This window comes from Oncorhynchus kisutch, linkage group LG3 (genome assembly GCF_002021735.2).
Source record: "Oncorhynchus kisutch isolate 150728-3 linkage group LG3, Okis_V2, whole genome shotgun sequence".
NCBI lineage: Eukaryota > Metazoa > Chordata > Actinopteri > Salmoniformes > Salmonidae > Oncorhynchus > Oncorhynchus kisutch.
The window spans coordinates 64,437,004-64,450,679 of record NC_034176.2 but is presented as its reverse complement, the minus strand read 5'-3'; the positions used below and the strand labels follow the sequence as shown (position 1 = coordinate 64,450,679).

General features: G+C 43.1%; 1 protein-coding gene across 1 annotated transcript in view; it reads right to left on the bottom strand.

The window, feature by feature from the left end:
- LOC109887362 (polypeptide N-acetylgalactosaminyltransferase 18) overlaps nucleotides 1-13,676 on the bottom strand; it is an 87,331-nt gene that overhangs the window by 36,935 nt on the left and 36,720 nt on the right. The window contains exons 2-3 of the mRNA XM_020478766.2: nucleotides 3,966-4,161; nucleotides 3,051-3,217 (exon numbers count right to left, since the gene is read on the bottom strand). Of these exons, the coding sequence (XP_020334355.1) occupies nucleotides 3,051-3,217; nucleotides 3,966-4,161 (363 nt within the window). The remainder of the gene's footprint in view (nucleotides 1-3,050; nucleotides 3,218-3,965; nucleotides 4,162-13,676) is intronic.

Sequence of the window (13,676 nt, the reverse complement as noted above, 5' to 3'; positions counted from 1 at the left end):
TAGATTCAAAGTTCCTTTGATAAATATTCTGTTTTGTAAATTTGTAGAAAAAGCTAATGAAGACAACTGCAGAATCATGGACATAATAGGTTGCTATAAAAGCAAATGCACAGTACAGATGTGGGATCTTAATTTGATCACCCTGTCGCAGGATCACTTTCCTTTAAAACGTGTTGAGGTTTAAAAAGTCTACTAAGTTTGTAATTTCTACCTCGAAATTTCAGACTTGATTTTTCTCTTACGAAAAATGTATTAACCCCTACAAAATATCAATGAATTACAATACACATCATAATTCACATTTCCTGTTGCTGCAGGATTATTTTCCTGCTGTAGCAAACTGGCTCAAATTAAGATCCTACGCCTGTTTAAGAAGCATAATGAATAGGTGATGATATACAGTGAGCTCCAAAAGTATTGGGACTGACTGTTGTTGCTTTGGCTCTGTACGCCAGCACTTTGGATTTGAAATGATAAAATGACCGTGAGGTTAAAGTGCAGACTGTCAGCTTGTTTAGTATGCTGATGAAAATACCCTCAAATACCCTCAAATTAAAGCTGACACTTTAACCTTATAGTCATTGTATTATTTAAAATCCAAAGTGCTGGAGTACAGAGCCAAAACAACAACAAATGTCACTCTCCCAATACTTTTGGAACTCACTGTTAAGCCATTTCCTATATTCCAAAAGGTGTCTTTCTAAATTGGGCACAGTTGAGGAGTTTATAATCCAGGGGGGGTATTTCTGTATGTACTGTAGCTAAAAGCTGGGAGTTGGCGAGACACAGAGGCTGCCATCCATCACTCAAAATGAGCCTGGGTTGGCAACTCTGTCAGGGCTGTGAATGTAATACATGAACAAATCCTCGTCACTCCGCCCAGACCGAGAGAGCGAGGGAAAGAGAAAAGAAAGCGAGAGAGAGAGAGCGCGAGTGCGAGAGAGAGAGAGAGCGCGAGTGCGAGAGAGCGCGAGTGCGAGAGAGCGCGAGTGCGAGAGAGCGCGAGTGCGAGAGAGTGCGAGAGAGCGCGAGTGCGAGAGAGCGCGAGTGCGAGAGAGTGAGGACTGATGTATGGAGTCTGAGGGAAGATGAGGGACCAGAGAGCGACAGAGAGAGTAGATGGACAAAGATGGATCCTCCTTCATGCTTCTTGCTCTTGCCCTGTGATATAAAGCCTTTCTCCCTGCAATGGAGAGTAGCTGGATAACAAGGCATGACACCCTCATAGAGATTCTACTCTGTCTGTTAGGATGTACCTAAGGGGTTCTCATTGCCTGTTCGTAATGATAATCATTTAGAAACTCACTCTGTGATACAACCCTGTCAGATGACCTCATGCTAATTTGAATACAGAGAAATACACAAGATCACAGGTTCAACTAAGGACTGACAACATTCCAAACAATATAAGTTCTGCTGTTAACAATTATCTGTAAATACAGTAGTGTGTAGCTCAATGTTGAAACACTGAGGAGTCATTGGCAGCCAATCCAAATCCTGCTTGGCTTCCAATGAAATATTGAGCCTTCCTCCAATCAGATGATTGGACACCTGTCAGAGTCCCTGTGGCATGGAGACATGTCTTCCTCAGGCAGGGTACATCATCCAATCAGCCAGGCAAATTGGCCCTTCTTCCCCTCAACGGTCACAGTGTCTCCTGCATGCTAATGCTGGGTGGAGGTGGAGGTGAACTCGCTCTGCAGACAGATTCCCATTATGATGCTCCTGGTGCTGGAGGACCGCAGCTAGATGGCGACCCCCTGAAACGGCCTCGGCAGCACCACGGGTCAACAGGCTGACAACGTTTAGTAGAGATAAGATTAGAAATCATGACGATAATGATAAGGGTAAATCTATCAGAGTGAATCTGACAGAATGCTCTGGCAAACAGGTTGCAATGCCATTAGTAAAATGTTACAGCGTGACTAGCTTTTCTGAGGGACCTCAGGGGCTGCTCTCTGCCTCCCAATTACGTGATAAAATCAAAGACTCCATGGGACACGGTAATCCACTTGAGCTGAGAGAGGATGGCAACAACCTTTGGAATTTCACCTCACTTCAACAGATGGCATCTCCAGACAGGGGCACTCAGCCTACCCAGCCTATACCCAGGTAATAATGGACTGTCCCAGGAGGCTGTCAACTCGCAGAGGCAATAAAGTGTGCCTCAGGTACCTATGGATTAGCAGAAGGGTGCAGGAGGTTGAGTGCACAGCAGGATAGAGAGGAGAAAAGAGACGAGGGAGAAAAGGAAAGAGGGATATCTTTAAACTAGTTCTTATCCCAGCAGGGAGAGTATGAGGTTCTTCTGGCTGACCCAACCCACTGACCCACCCAACAGCATTCTTTCCAATCAGCAGTCTGCACCAACTGATAGCTGGCATTATTGACTTTTAGTGATGTCGTCCTGCACAAACTCTACAACAGCAGGAGGTTTGCCTACATCTCACAGCTGGCTTCATCTTTAATCAGCCTTCCCCTCCACACCAGTCTGTGTGACGGTGGTCATTAGTAACAGTAGACACAGGCCGCTCATCGATACGGCTGCACTGTTTTAAAAGACTGTGCTTGTGGTGAGACTCCATCGGATCAGCTGGTGTTTTAAACCAGGCACAGTTTGAGACAGATCTCAGAACCAGTGGGCTCACACAGCTGGGAGGCCATAATAAAATTCAAAATACTTAAATTACCTCTTTGGATGGTAATCTACCATCAGGCAGATCTCCCTGCTTTTCCTGCTAATTAGTATTCGTTCACCTATCCTTTAAATCCAGTGAGCACAGCCCATAATTAAGGACATTAAAGAGCTAGATTAGAGATAGTCTACAGGAAACAAAGGGGTAATTACTAAGACTAGAAGATTCCCACAGAAACTGGAGGCCAACAGAGCCAAGGCCCAGAGCGAAAGAAAAGTACCACTGCTCAAGTTCTCAAAGGAAAAAGGCAATCAAACAAAATATGGGCAAGCTATGGCTGATTCAGACAAAACACTGGGTTGCAATACACTTTCATCATGGGTCATTTCAGTTATATAGTCGAATGATGCTTACCGTTGTCACTGTTGTCATCAACCAGGATGATCTCTTTGAGGAGGTGGGAGGGGGTCCTGTGCATGGCAGAGTGGATGGAACGCAGGATGACGGACAAGGCCTCGTTCACAAAGATAAACACAATGCTAACTTGAGGGAGGTTAGATGGATACGTGATGTTTTTACACCTGGGGAGAAAACAGACCTATTGTGAGCGGAGTGTTTAAAGAAGGGACCTGATTTAGAGAAGTGGACATTCATAGCAATAACATTCTAGCTATATTAAAAAGATGTATTTTTCTCAGACGCTTCGGCAATTTGTAGTCTCAATGTTGAGGTGGTTGTTATGTTAATGTCCCTGGCAGACCTCCAAACGCAACAGCAGATGTGACAGCAACAATACAATGTGTATTTCAGTGTGATCCAGATAAAAGCATCTGTGAAGCAAACAATGGGATAAGATGACACTTTTCACAATGTAACTTTATAGTGTGAGAACCACAGATAGACAGAGGGGGAGTGAGGGTATTTTATGCTCCTACTGGGTAGACAAGAGTTGGTAATCATGGGAGATAAAATTGCACCCCGCTGTTTTGAAGTAACACTTTCCTCCTCTGTTGCCTGTCAAAACAGTGAAGGCTTGAGTCAAATGCAGAGGCATATTCTCAACATGAAAACCCACTAGGCAGCTATGTTTTTTATGCTCTCTACACAGTCAAACAAGTGGGGACTAATGCGTGCTCTTCCGTATAGTCTGTATCCAAAACGATCACAACTAGTGTGTTATAGTCAGACCATAGTGAAATCGGACAGTCTGGATATGAAGGTCCTGTTAGCCCATGGGCTACTGGTATGACTTGGATGGGGGACAGCAGAAGTTTAAGTGGGTGATATTCTCAGTGGTTTTCTGTGCTCTATTCAGATAGTTCAGCGTACCCATCAGGTCTGAGGTCTGGGATGGCTCTGTCCAGGGAGAGGCGGTCGCTGAGGTAGCCGTTATAGCCGTAGTACTGAAACATCTTCAGGGCCACCCTGCGGCTGTCAGCGCTCAGCTCCTGACCCCAGTGGGCAAACAGTGACGAGTCAGAAAACGATTTGTCGCCTAGAACATCCTCTCCTTTCAGGGGGGTTTCTGTGGGTGCCAGAGAGAGAGAGAAAAAATATATAATATTTGTATAAGCCAGCCAAACATAGTCTCTGCCTGTTACTGAGGGTGAGAGGAACGCTTCAATAACAAGGTGTAACTGCCTTTAGAACACTTAGAGCTCTTACATTAATAAATGAATTGATGTTACACTGCTTATGTCCACACAGCTATCACACCTTAGAAAGCAGTAACAATACTCATATCAATATACAGTTCCGAATGTTGAGTAAATAATTGTATAGTATTACATTTGTATACAATGATAGAAAATAGACTGTATCCATTTATACAGCTTTTCAAGATAGATTTCCATGGTCACTGAGAAAGATGTAGTCAAGCATTGTGATGAGAGCCCTCGCAGAACGCAGCCACGGGCTAGTGGTTTGTAAACCAAAAGACACATTTAACCAAGTCGACAAAAATGAAGGCTCCAGTGAGCGTGATAAAGTGAAACATTAAAGCTGTCAAACAGACTCGGTGTTGGTACGTGTGATTACAGTGTTTACTCCTGGAATCCAATTGAATTTAAATAGATCCTGCGTCTTCCTCTATGACTCTCACAGCCACACTGCGAGTGCCCCAGGGCTGCCATTTAATGCACTCGTTCCTTTAAATCCCAGTGTGGAGGGATTCTACACTGTCAGAGTGAGGACAGAAGGATACATCTGAAAGCTCTGTAATGCTGAACGCTGCAGTGTGATTTGAATGTGACATTGTTGTACAGCTCGATTACATTTATGATCGCTGTGAAGACAAGGAAAAAAAGACAATACATTTGTGCAAATCTTGAATGTCAGTCATCATAAATTACTTTAAAGGGGATCAGTGGAAAAGGTTGTTACGATGGTTCAGTGTAGTGTGTCTATCTAGGAGCTTTCAATGGATCCAGAATGATCCTAGAGAAAACTGCAGAAAATCAAGCTGAAGAGCAATAGGTTTTCAATCTGCTCATTTTGTTTTGGCTGCTGTGATGACCTTAAGCCTACAAGGTCTCCCATTTCTTGTCAAATACACATCTCACATGGTGACCACAGTGGAGCTCAAGTTTAACAGGAGGACAGTCTTTGTTTAAGGGGTTTAGCCAATACCTTGTAACACAGGGTGAGGTGGGAATGTCACTGAGTAGTCATTGGTTTCTATACACAAAACAAGGCAGAGTGTGCACGGCCATTGTAACAGTAATGGAGAGCAGCTCCAGAGGCACCGGTCAGGACGCTGAGACTGAGGGGTCAGGGAGGTCCCTGGGCTGAATGAAAACCTGGTCTGTTAGATGTGGGCATGTGATAGGATGCACTACACAAAGAAAAATAAGGTAATTCATATGCAAATGTAACTATTATACAGTGTTTTCTTTCTTCAGAAACCTGGGTAACATACTGTAAGAAAGAAATGAGATAACATGAAACCAAACAAAATGTCAAGGGGCCAATGAATCTAGATTGCCTCCAGCTATTTCCAGATGAACTCAGCAGGCTAAAAGAATTTCTTTGACAAGACAAATTACATTTCCCCTAACATGAGGTCATTTTGAAAAAAAGAAAATGGGGTGAGAATTCGACTTGAAACAACACTATGAGAATCTGTTTGATGACTGCGTGACAATGAACCATTACCGTTTCACAGAAACCTACTGTTACTGGTTAAAACAAAAATTAAGCTTGACAGTGGGAGGGGGGGAAAAACACTTCCATTTATTTTCCAGGTATCAAATGTGTTTTCCAAACCAAGAATAGATAAACATTAACAAGTAATGCTAAAGTTATACATCCAACAAATTCAGGAGGAAATATGTGCTTTTAATTAATTATCGAAAACTCAAAATAAACATAGCAGATGGTTGACTATTGTTTACCTCAGATTTAATGGTATACTTCGAGACAGAAAACAGTACCTCCAATGGTCTGTCTATCTGTAGGTAAAGGTCTCAGGAACACAGTGCTGCCTTATAAAATCAGTGCAGCATCTCTGCCCTTGCTAGCCTGCTATAGTGAAAGTATAGCATTTAATCGTATTACTTGAGTCAGTGTGCAGAGCGGCATTGGACTTTCCTATGTAACAAACAACCTAGTTATTGGCTGCGTTTCAAACTCATAAAAGACACACCCCTCCTCCACTTACCCTGGCCTTATGCCCTTGGTGGAATCCCCGTGGCCATCTTTGCTGTCAGTCCAAACAATTAGCCAAGCAAGGGAAGTTGGCAACACATCATGTTGATGACACTGCTCGCGTTGCTTGTGCGAGCATTGCAAAATAAATGTACACATACATATTATTCAAATTATTGCACCCACACTGCTCGTGCGCCTCAGCGAGCATCTGCGTGGCCAGGCGCTAAAACATAAATTGGTTCTATTTTTGGCACCCAACGCCTGCAGGTCCGGCCTCTCTCGTGCCATCTCCTCATTGGTTTTCAGGAGAATATACCCACGTGGGTGATTGAAAGATTAACTTAGGAACATACTCCAGTAGGTTGTAGTAATGCTGGGAAGTTGGTTGCCAACCGCCATATCAAGTCCAAAGAAATAGAAGCCTGAAGGAGGAGAGATGACAAAAAACTAATTCGGTTTACCGTTTTATCTGTGGATTACCGTTTTATCTGTGGATTAATTGTCGGAGAAGGACCTTGTGCATTTTAGCTAAAATAACACAATATTTCTATGCCAGGACAAATTAGCTAGCTAGCTAAATTGCCATAAATGTTTAATGTTTTTTGACCTTACTCAAATTCATATAATTGGTTCTGAGTTTGTTTTGATATTTCACCCTGCGTGCCCTGATCGCTTCTGGTGTGGGTGAACAAGATCAACGTGCGTGCGATGGTGCACACACATGTCCGGTTTGGTCAGCATGTAAGCCCCTCAGCCCTAGTTTGAGATCAAGTGTGCGAGTGTACAATTCTGTTCACTCCAGGGCCAGAAACGGCCCATAATTCAATTTGCAATAATTGTACATTCGCTAAGAAAAGTCGACCAAAACTCTTTTTTATTAAACAATCAACATACAAGTGTTAAAAAAAAAATACATTTAAAAAAAGTTAGAAATTTCTACTAATGCACGATGGCAAAAACTTTGTAAAAGTAATGTTTATTTTTGGTTGTATGTTAGCTAGCGCATACAACTTTCCCTGCCATCAACAGTAATACATTGTAATTTTTTTACTTGATATCGTCGGATAGTGTTCGATGTCTGCGGATGCGTTGGCTTCTAGCCAAGATATGAAATGTAATCATAATTGACTGTAGCGCATACAAAGCACACACACACACACACACACACACACACACACACACACACACGTGGTTCCATGATGACTGAAAACACAACTGTGGGACGAACGAGTGACGAATTTCCAGGCGGTCAATTTAAAATTCATTCATTCTTCCCTCGCCCCTTCTGTCATTGGGGTATATACTACCTGTAAAAAGTTTTAGAACACCTACTCATTCAAGGGTTTTCCTTTATTTTTGACTATTTTCTACATTGTAGAATAATCGTGAAGACATAAAAACTATGAAATAACACAAATGGAATCCTGTAGTAACCAAAAGTCTTAAACAAATAAAAATATATTTTAGATTCTTCAAGTAGCAACCCTTTGCCTTGAAGACAGCTTTGCACAATTGGCATTATGTGTGGTTTCATAGTTTTGATGTCTTCACTACTTCTACAATGTAAAAATAAAAATAAATAAAACATTGTACAAATAAATTAAAACCCTTGAATGAGTAGGTGTGTCCAAACTTTTGACCGGTAGTGTAAATATAAAGTTGACACACAGGCCAAGTTCCCATAGTCATTCATCACTATGGGAAAGGTCCGAGAACAGTAATGATGTGAGACCAAAGGTTGTGGTGCTGCACAAATCAGGAAATGGCTATAAGAAAACATCCACTATCAGGGCAATAATTAAGAAGTTTAAAGCAATTGGAGATGTTAACAATCGGCCTGGAAGAGGACGTGTGTCTATATTGACCCCACCCACACACAGTGAGGAGGATGGTTTGAGTTGCCCCCCAAAAAATCTAAAAGGATCACAGCTGGAGAATTGTAGAAGTTAGTTGGGTCTTGGGGTCAGAAGGTCTCTGACGGTACCTACATAACCACAAGTTGTTTGGGAGGGTTGCCATAAAAAGCCTGTGCTGTCAAACAAACCCAAGCGCCTACAGTTTACCAAATGTTACTGGAACTTTTAATGGGCCCGGTTCTATGGTCAAATGAGACCAAAATAGAGCTTTTTGGAAATATTTCAAAAGTGAGAAAAATATTTGTTTTATGATAAGAATGTTTTGTCTTTCAATTATTTGACTAATTAAAAGGTTAGATTTGTGAATATTTTGAATGAAAGACCAAGAGGATAAAAAAAGGTTTTGCTATTATTTACCAAGGGTGCCAATATTAGTGGAGGGCACTATAATGCCTGGACCTGTGTACCGTAAGTTAAACATGCAGCATTGAACAGTTCGCTTGCTTTGATGAACAAGGGAATGCCTCCATTCTTGATGGGAGAAGAACACCGTGATTAGGCTCAGACAGGGATGAGGTTCTAAAAGTCTGCCAATCACAGCAAACATGCCTCCAGGCTCATTCATGTGACCACTTGTGTTGGTGATTAATTAGGCCTTCTGAGACGCTCTCCTCAGGAGTGAAGCCTAGAGCCCCGGCTGGGTAAGGGGGTTGATGTTTTGCAGACAGGGTAACCTAGGCAACTTGTACTGGCTTAGTCTGGGCAGTGTGTCATCCCAAAGGCTCTTTTGTTGGGACAAGAACTCAGAAACCCCTAAAACATGCCCATTGAACACAGTAGAGGAACTCAACTACTGCATGCTCAGTGCTCTCTGACAAAAAGAAAAATGGTACAGTAATTCAGTGATGATCGCCTCGAAGACAAAAGATAGTGTTACTGAGTTTGACACTATGAACCAAGTCTGTGTAATGAATTATAAATGAATGCATTCATATATTTCTAAACGCTTAATGCTAGTCATGTTATCCCACTTTTTTTTTTACCCCATTTTCTCCCCAATTTCGTGGTGTCCAATTGTTTAGTAGCTACTATCTTGTTTCATCGCTACAACTCCCATACGGGCTCGGGAGAGACGAAGGTTGAAAGTCATGCGTCCTCCGATACTCAACCCAACCAAGCCGCACTGCTTCTTAACACAGCGCGCATCCAACCCGGAAGCTGTTGAACTGTGTTCAAAGGTTCAACAACTCATAGCACTCTGGCATCAAAACAAGACTTTAAAAAATGTAGAAGGCAAAAGAAATGTATATCTCAAAAACATGACACGAAGCAGATAAACTGATGTTTCAGTAGGAGAAGAGGGAGAGTAGAAGGAAAGGAGGATGCGTGTCAATACATGTCTAGCTATGGAATGCTGAGTTTTGATAGCATGTTGCACGATTTGCTAGCAACAACATTGAGTTACCAAGCGCATTCACACTGTGATGATTAACACAAATGAGGAAGAAGTTGGTGCTTGTAGTCAATAAAAGTTATTAAAAGCATGAATTTAAAGCACACAGTGGAAGGACCACCGTTGTACAGGACAAACATAGGTACAAGTAAGCGTTTTCAGAATTTACATTTGAACAAGTATCGACTGATGGTGGCTCAATGTTGTTGATAGCAAATCGCGCGACCAGTTGTCAAAACGCAACCCCGCCTCATTATAAAAGACCAGAGTTGAGCGTTCCTCAGCTAATAATGAGCGGTTCCATTTAAGTAGCCTACAACTGCAACTCCTGTAATAGGAAGAGAAACGCCCTGCCGGTCTCTCGCTCCTGGCTTGTTTCTCTGTGGGTGGGAGTGTGTGTCTGTGTGTATGCGGTGGGTTCTGAAGGGCTCAGGAAGGGGGACCCAGCGGGGTTTTGCTTTAAACTGTGATGGCTCTGGTCCAGACACAGAGAGCAGCAACATAGGCCCAGACCTTATCAGCAGCAGCCCAGCCTGGTGAAGTGAGTCAGTCAGTGCGCTCCATTGTGTGTACATCGGGACAAGTCAGTTAGGGCCATGTGCTTACTGTGGCACATCCACAGAGGAGGAAGGCTGAGAGACAACATGAAGAGGGAAACAGGACACACAAAGTGTCTTTATTCCTGGTTCAGGAAGGCAAACGGCACAATATAGCGAAGGGATTATGGCAACGAGAGGCGAGGGGAAGGTTTACAAAAGGAGGTCCACCGCAGAGGGAGACAAAGTTAGATACAGTGAGCAGGTCTGTACGCTGAAGCAAAACGTGTTCCCTATGCTAACCTCCATGACAGAACACACAGAATCAACCCAGGGCGAACCATACGGAGGGAGGATTTCTGCTGTATTATGGGAAAACAGGGATTTCAGAACAATAAGATATTGCACCAGAGCTCCGCTCTTGCCTGCCGATCACTGTTCCCCTCAGTTGTTCAGTGAGATGAATGTCTTGTCTGGGGTATAATAGGCAATTAAGACTCAACAGCTCTCATCTGTGCTGCTGTACCACGAGACACCATATCAAACACTATCAGATGATAAACATGATGATGGATTAAAGCTGCTCTCGAGCAGAGTGAGGGGAGGTCAGCAGAGACAGAGGGAAGAAAACGCACTGAAGGTTTACATGAACCCTTTACATACATCCCCTTTCCAACCCAATTAAATCATTATTATATTTTAAAGCTATCATATCAAGCCATCATTTTCAATTATATTTTCCCCACAAAACACTAACAGTATCCTATCGGTTGAAATCACTGTGATAAGAGTACTCTGAAGATGATGAAGAGAGAAAGTGAAGAAATCACATTACAACTCCCAGTGGCCTCGCAGGGGGAACATATTTCAACCAGGAACCGTTTGTCTTTGACACCTTCAACGTGAGGCCCTGCACACAATGTAACTCACTGAGGCGAAGTTGTGTTGACAAAAACACTGTAAATCTTTACCTGTCGAGAAAAAATAAGAAGGAAAATGTACACCCTCAGTACACACATTAGGCCCTCATAAATTGCCCTTGTGTGTAACTTTATTACCCAGAAATCTGTCCGGTATGACGCAACACTGTAGTGAGAGCGAGTTTATCACACTAGAACTTAATAGGAATACGACTTTTAGATTATGATAAACGTTTTCGCACATCAGATTTCAACACTAGCCATAATTGGAGGATGTCTTCTCTCGAATGACCCATTGGTCATATTTCTGCGATATTCCAACCTCAAGAAATGTGTAATTTAATGGAGGGCTTAGCGCATTTTCCCTATTTGTCTGCCTCTTTAGTCCAGGGTGCATTGCATGTTGCCGTTGCCAGAGATAGACAGGAGATAGGAATCCATTGAATGATGGACCTTATAATGCCCCACCCAGCATACTGTCAACCAATTGTGCTCATGTTGTTATGCTGTGTCACGCAGTTGCTAAGCTAATGGTCACACAATCCCTTCTCAAAGTCAGTGTATATGTCAAGAAACGTGCCTATTTTCCTCCAAAGTCCCTTATGGCACGATTCCAAAACTATACGATTCTACAGATTACAAATTAATCTCACATCTCTGAAAATATTTATAATGTACTTCTTGTTGCCAAAATTCGTGCTAATGTTGGGTTTATGAGCTAGTGCCCAAGACTCCAATTCACTCCTTGAAGGAGAGCAATCCTTGTCCCAGAATTGCCCAGAATGCACCGTGCTGCTCATTGACATAGCATGGGCAACGTTTCCCATCTTCTCAAAAGTATATCTGCTGTTGCACATGTTGACCCCACTCTGTGAGGCACATCGATCTGCAGGTTGAACATGATGCGATTGTAGACTAAATTGATAGCTGTAAAATTGCCAAAACAAATTACACTAACTAGCTACGTTACATGCTGATATTGTCTTTGGTATTATTGTGTGTAGTTTGCTAACTAGCTAGCCACCAGCCAGTCCATAGAGAGAGCATTGCATTGCTTTACTCTACACACAGAGGAGAGGGACACTAATCCGGACGCTTATAAGAAATCCCGCTATGCTCTCAGACAACCCATCAAACAGGCAATGCGTTAATATAGGACTAAGATTGAATTCCTACTACACCGGCTCTGACACTTGTCGGATGTGGCAGGGCTTGCAAACTACTACGGACTACAAAGGCAAATCCAGCCGCGAGCTGCCCAGCGAAGCGAACCTACCAGATGAGCTAAATGCCTTTTATGCTGGCTTCGGGGAAGAAACACTGAAGCATGCATGAGAGCACCAGCTGTTCCAGACGACTGTATGATCACACTCTCCGTAGCTGATGTGAGCAAGACCTTTAAAACAGGTCAACATTCACAAGGCTGCGGGGACAGATGGATTACCAAGACGTGTACTCAGAGGATGTGCGCACACACTGGCAAGTGACTTCACTGACATTTTTAACCTCTCCTTGACCGAGTCTAATACCTACATGTTTCAAGCAGACCACCATAGTCCATGTGCCCCAAAAAGCAAAGATAACCTGCCTAAATGACTAACACCCTGTAGCACTCACGTCGGTAGCCATGAAGTGCTTTGAAAGGCTGGTCATGACTCACATCAACACCATCATCCCGGAAAACCTAGATCCACTCCATTCACATACCGCCCCAACAGATGACACAATTTCAAATCGCACTCCTCCACACTGCCCTTTCCCACCTGGACAAAAGGAACACGTACAGCTCAGTGTTCAACACCATAGTGCCCACAATGCTCATCATTAAGCGAAGGACCCTGGGACTAAACACTTCCCTCCGCAACTGGATCCTGGACTTCTCAGGTGGTAAGGGTAAGTAACGACACATCTGCCACGCTGATCCTCAACACTGGAGGTGCGTGCTTAGTCCCCTCATGTACTCCCTGATCACCCACGACTGCATGGCCAAGCACAACTCCAGCACCTTTTCCCCCTCAGCAGACTGAAAATGTTTGGCATGGGACCTCAGATCATCCAAAAGTTCTACAGCTGTACAATCGAGAGCATCCTGACCAACTGCTCGGCATCAGACGGTAAGGCGCTACATTGATTGTTCTCTCTGCTAGCACACGGCAGGTGGTACCAGAGCGCCAAGTCTAGGTCCAAAAGGCTGCATAACAGCTTCTACCCCCAAGCCATAAAACTGCTGAATAATTAAATGGCCACCCAGACTATTTACATTGACACACCCCCCCCCTGCTTTGTTTTTACACTGCTGCTACTCACTGTTTATTATCTATGCATAGTCACTTTATCCCTACCTACATGGACGAATTATCTTGAATAACCTGTACCCCCACACATTGACTCGGGACCAGTGCCCCCTGTATATAGCCTCGTTATTGTATCGTGTTACTTTTCTTTTTTAGTTTATTTTGTAAATATTTTCTTAACTCTTTCTTGAACTGCATTGTTGGATAAGGGCTTGTAATTAAGCATTTCACAGTAAGGTCTACACCTGATGTGCATGTGACAAATAAAATGGGATTTGATTTGTGGATTTTGTAGTCAACTTAATCTACAGATTCCCAAAACCATTTTCCATG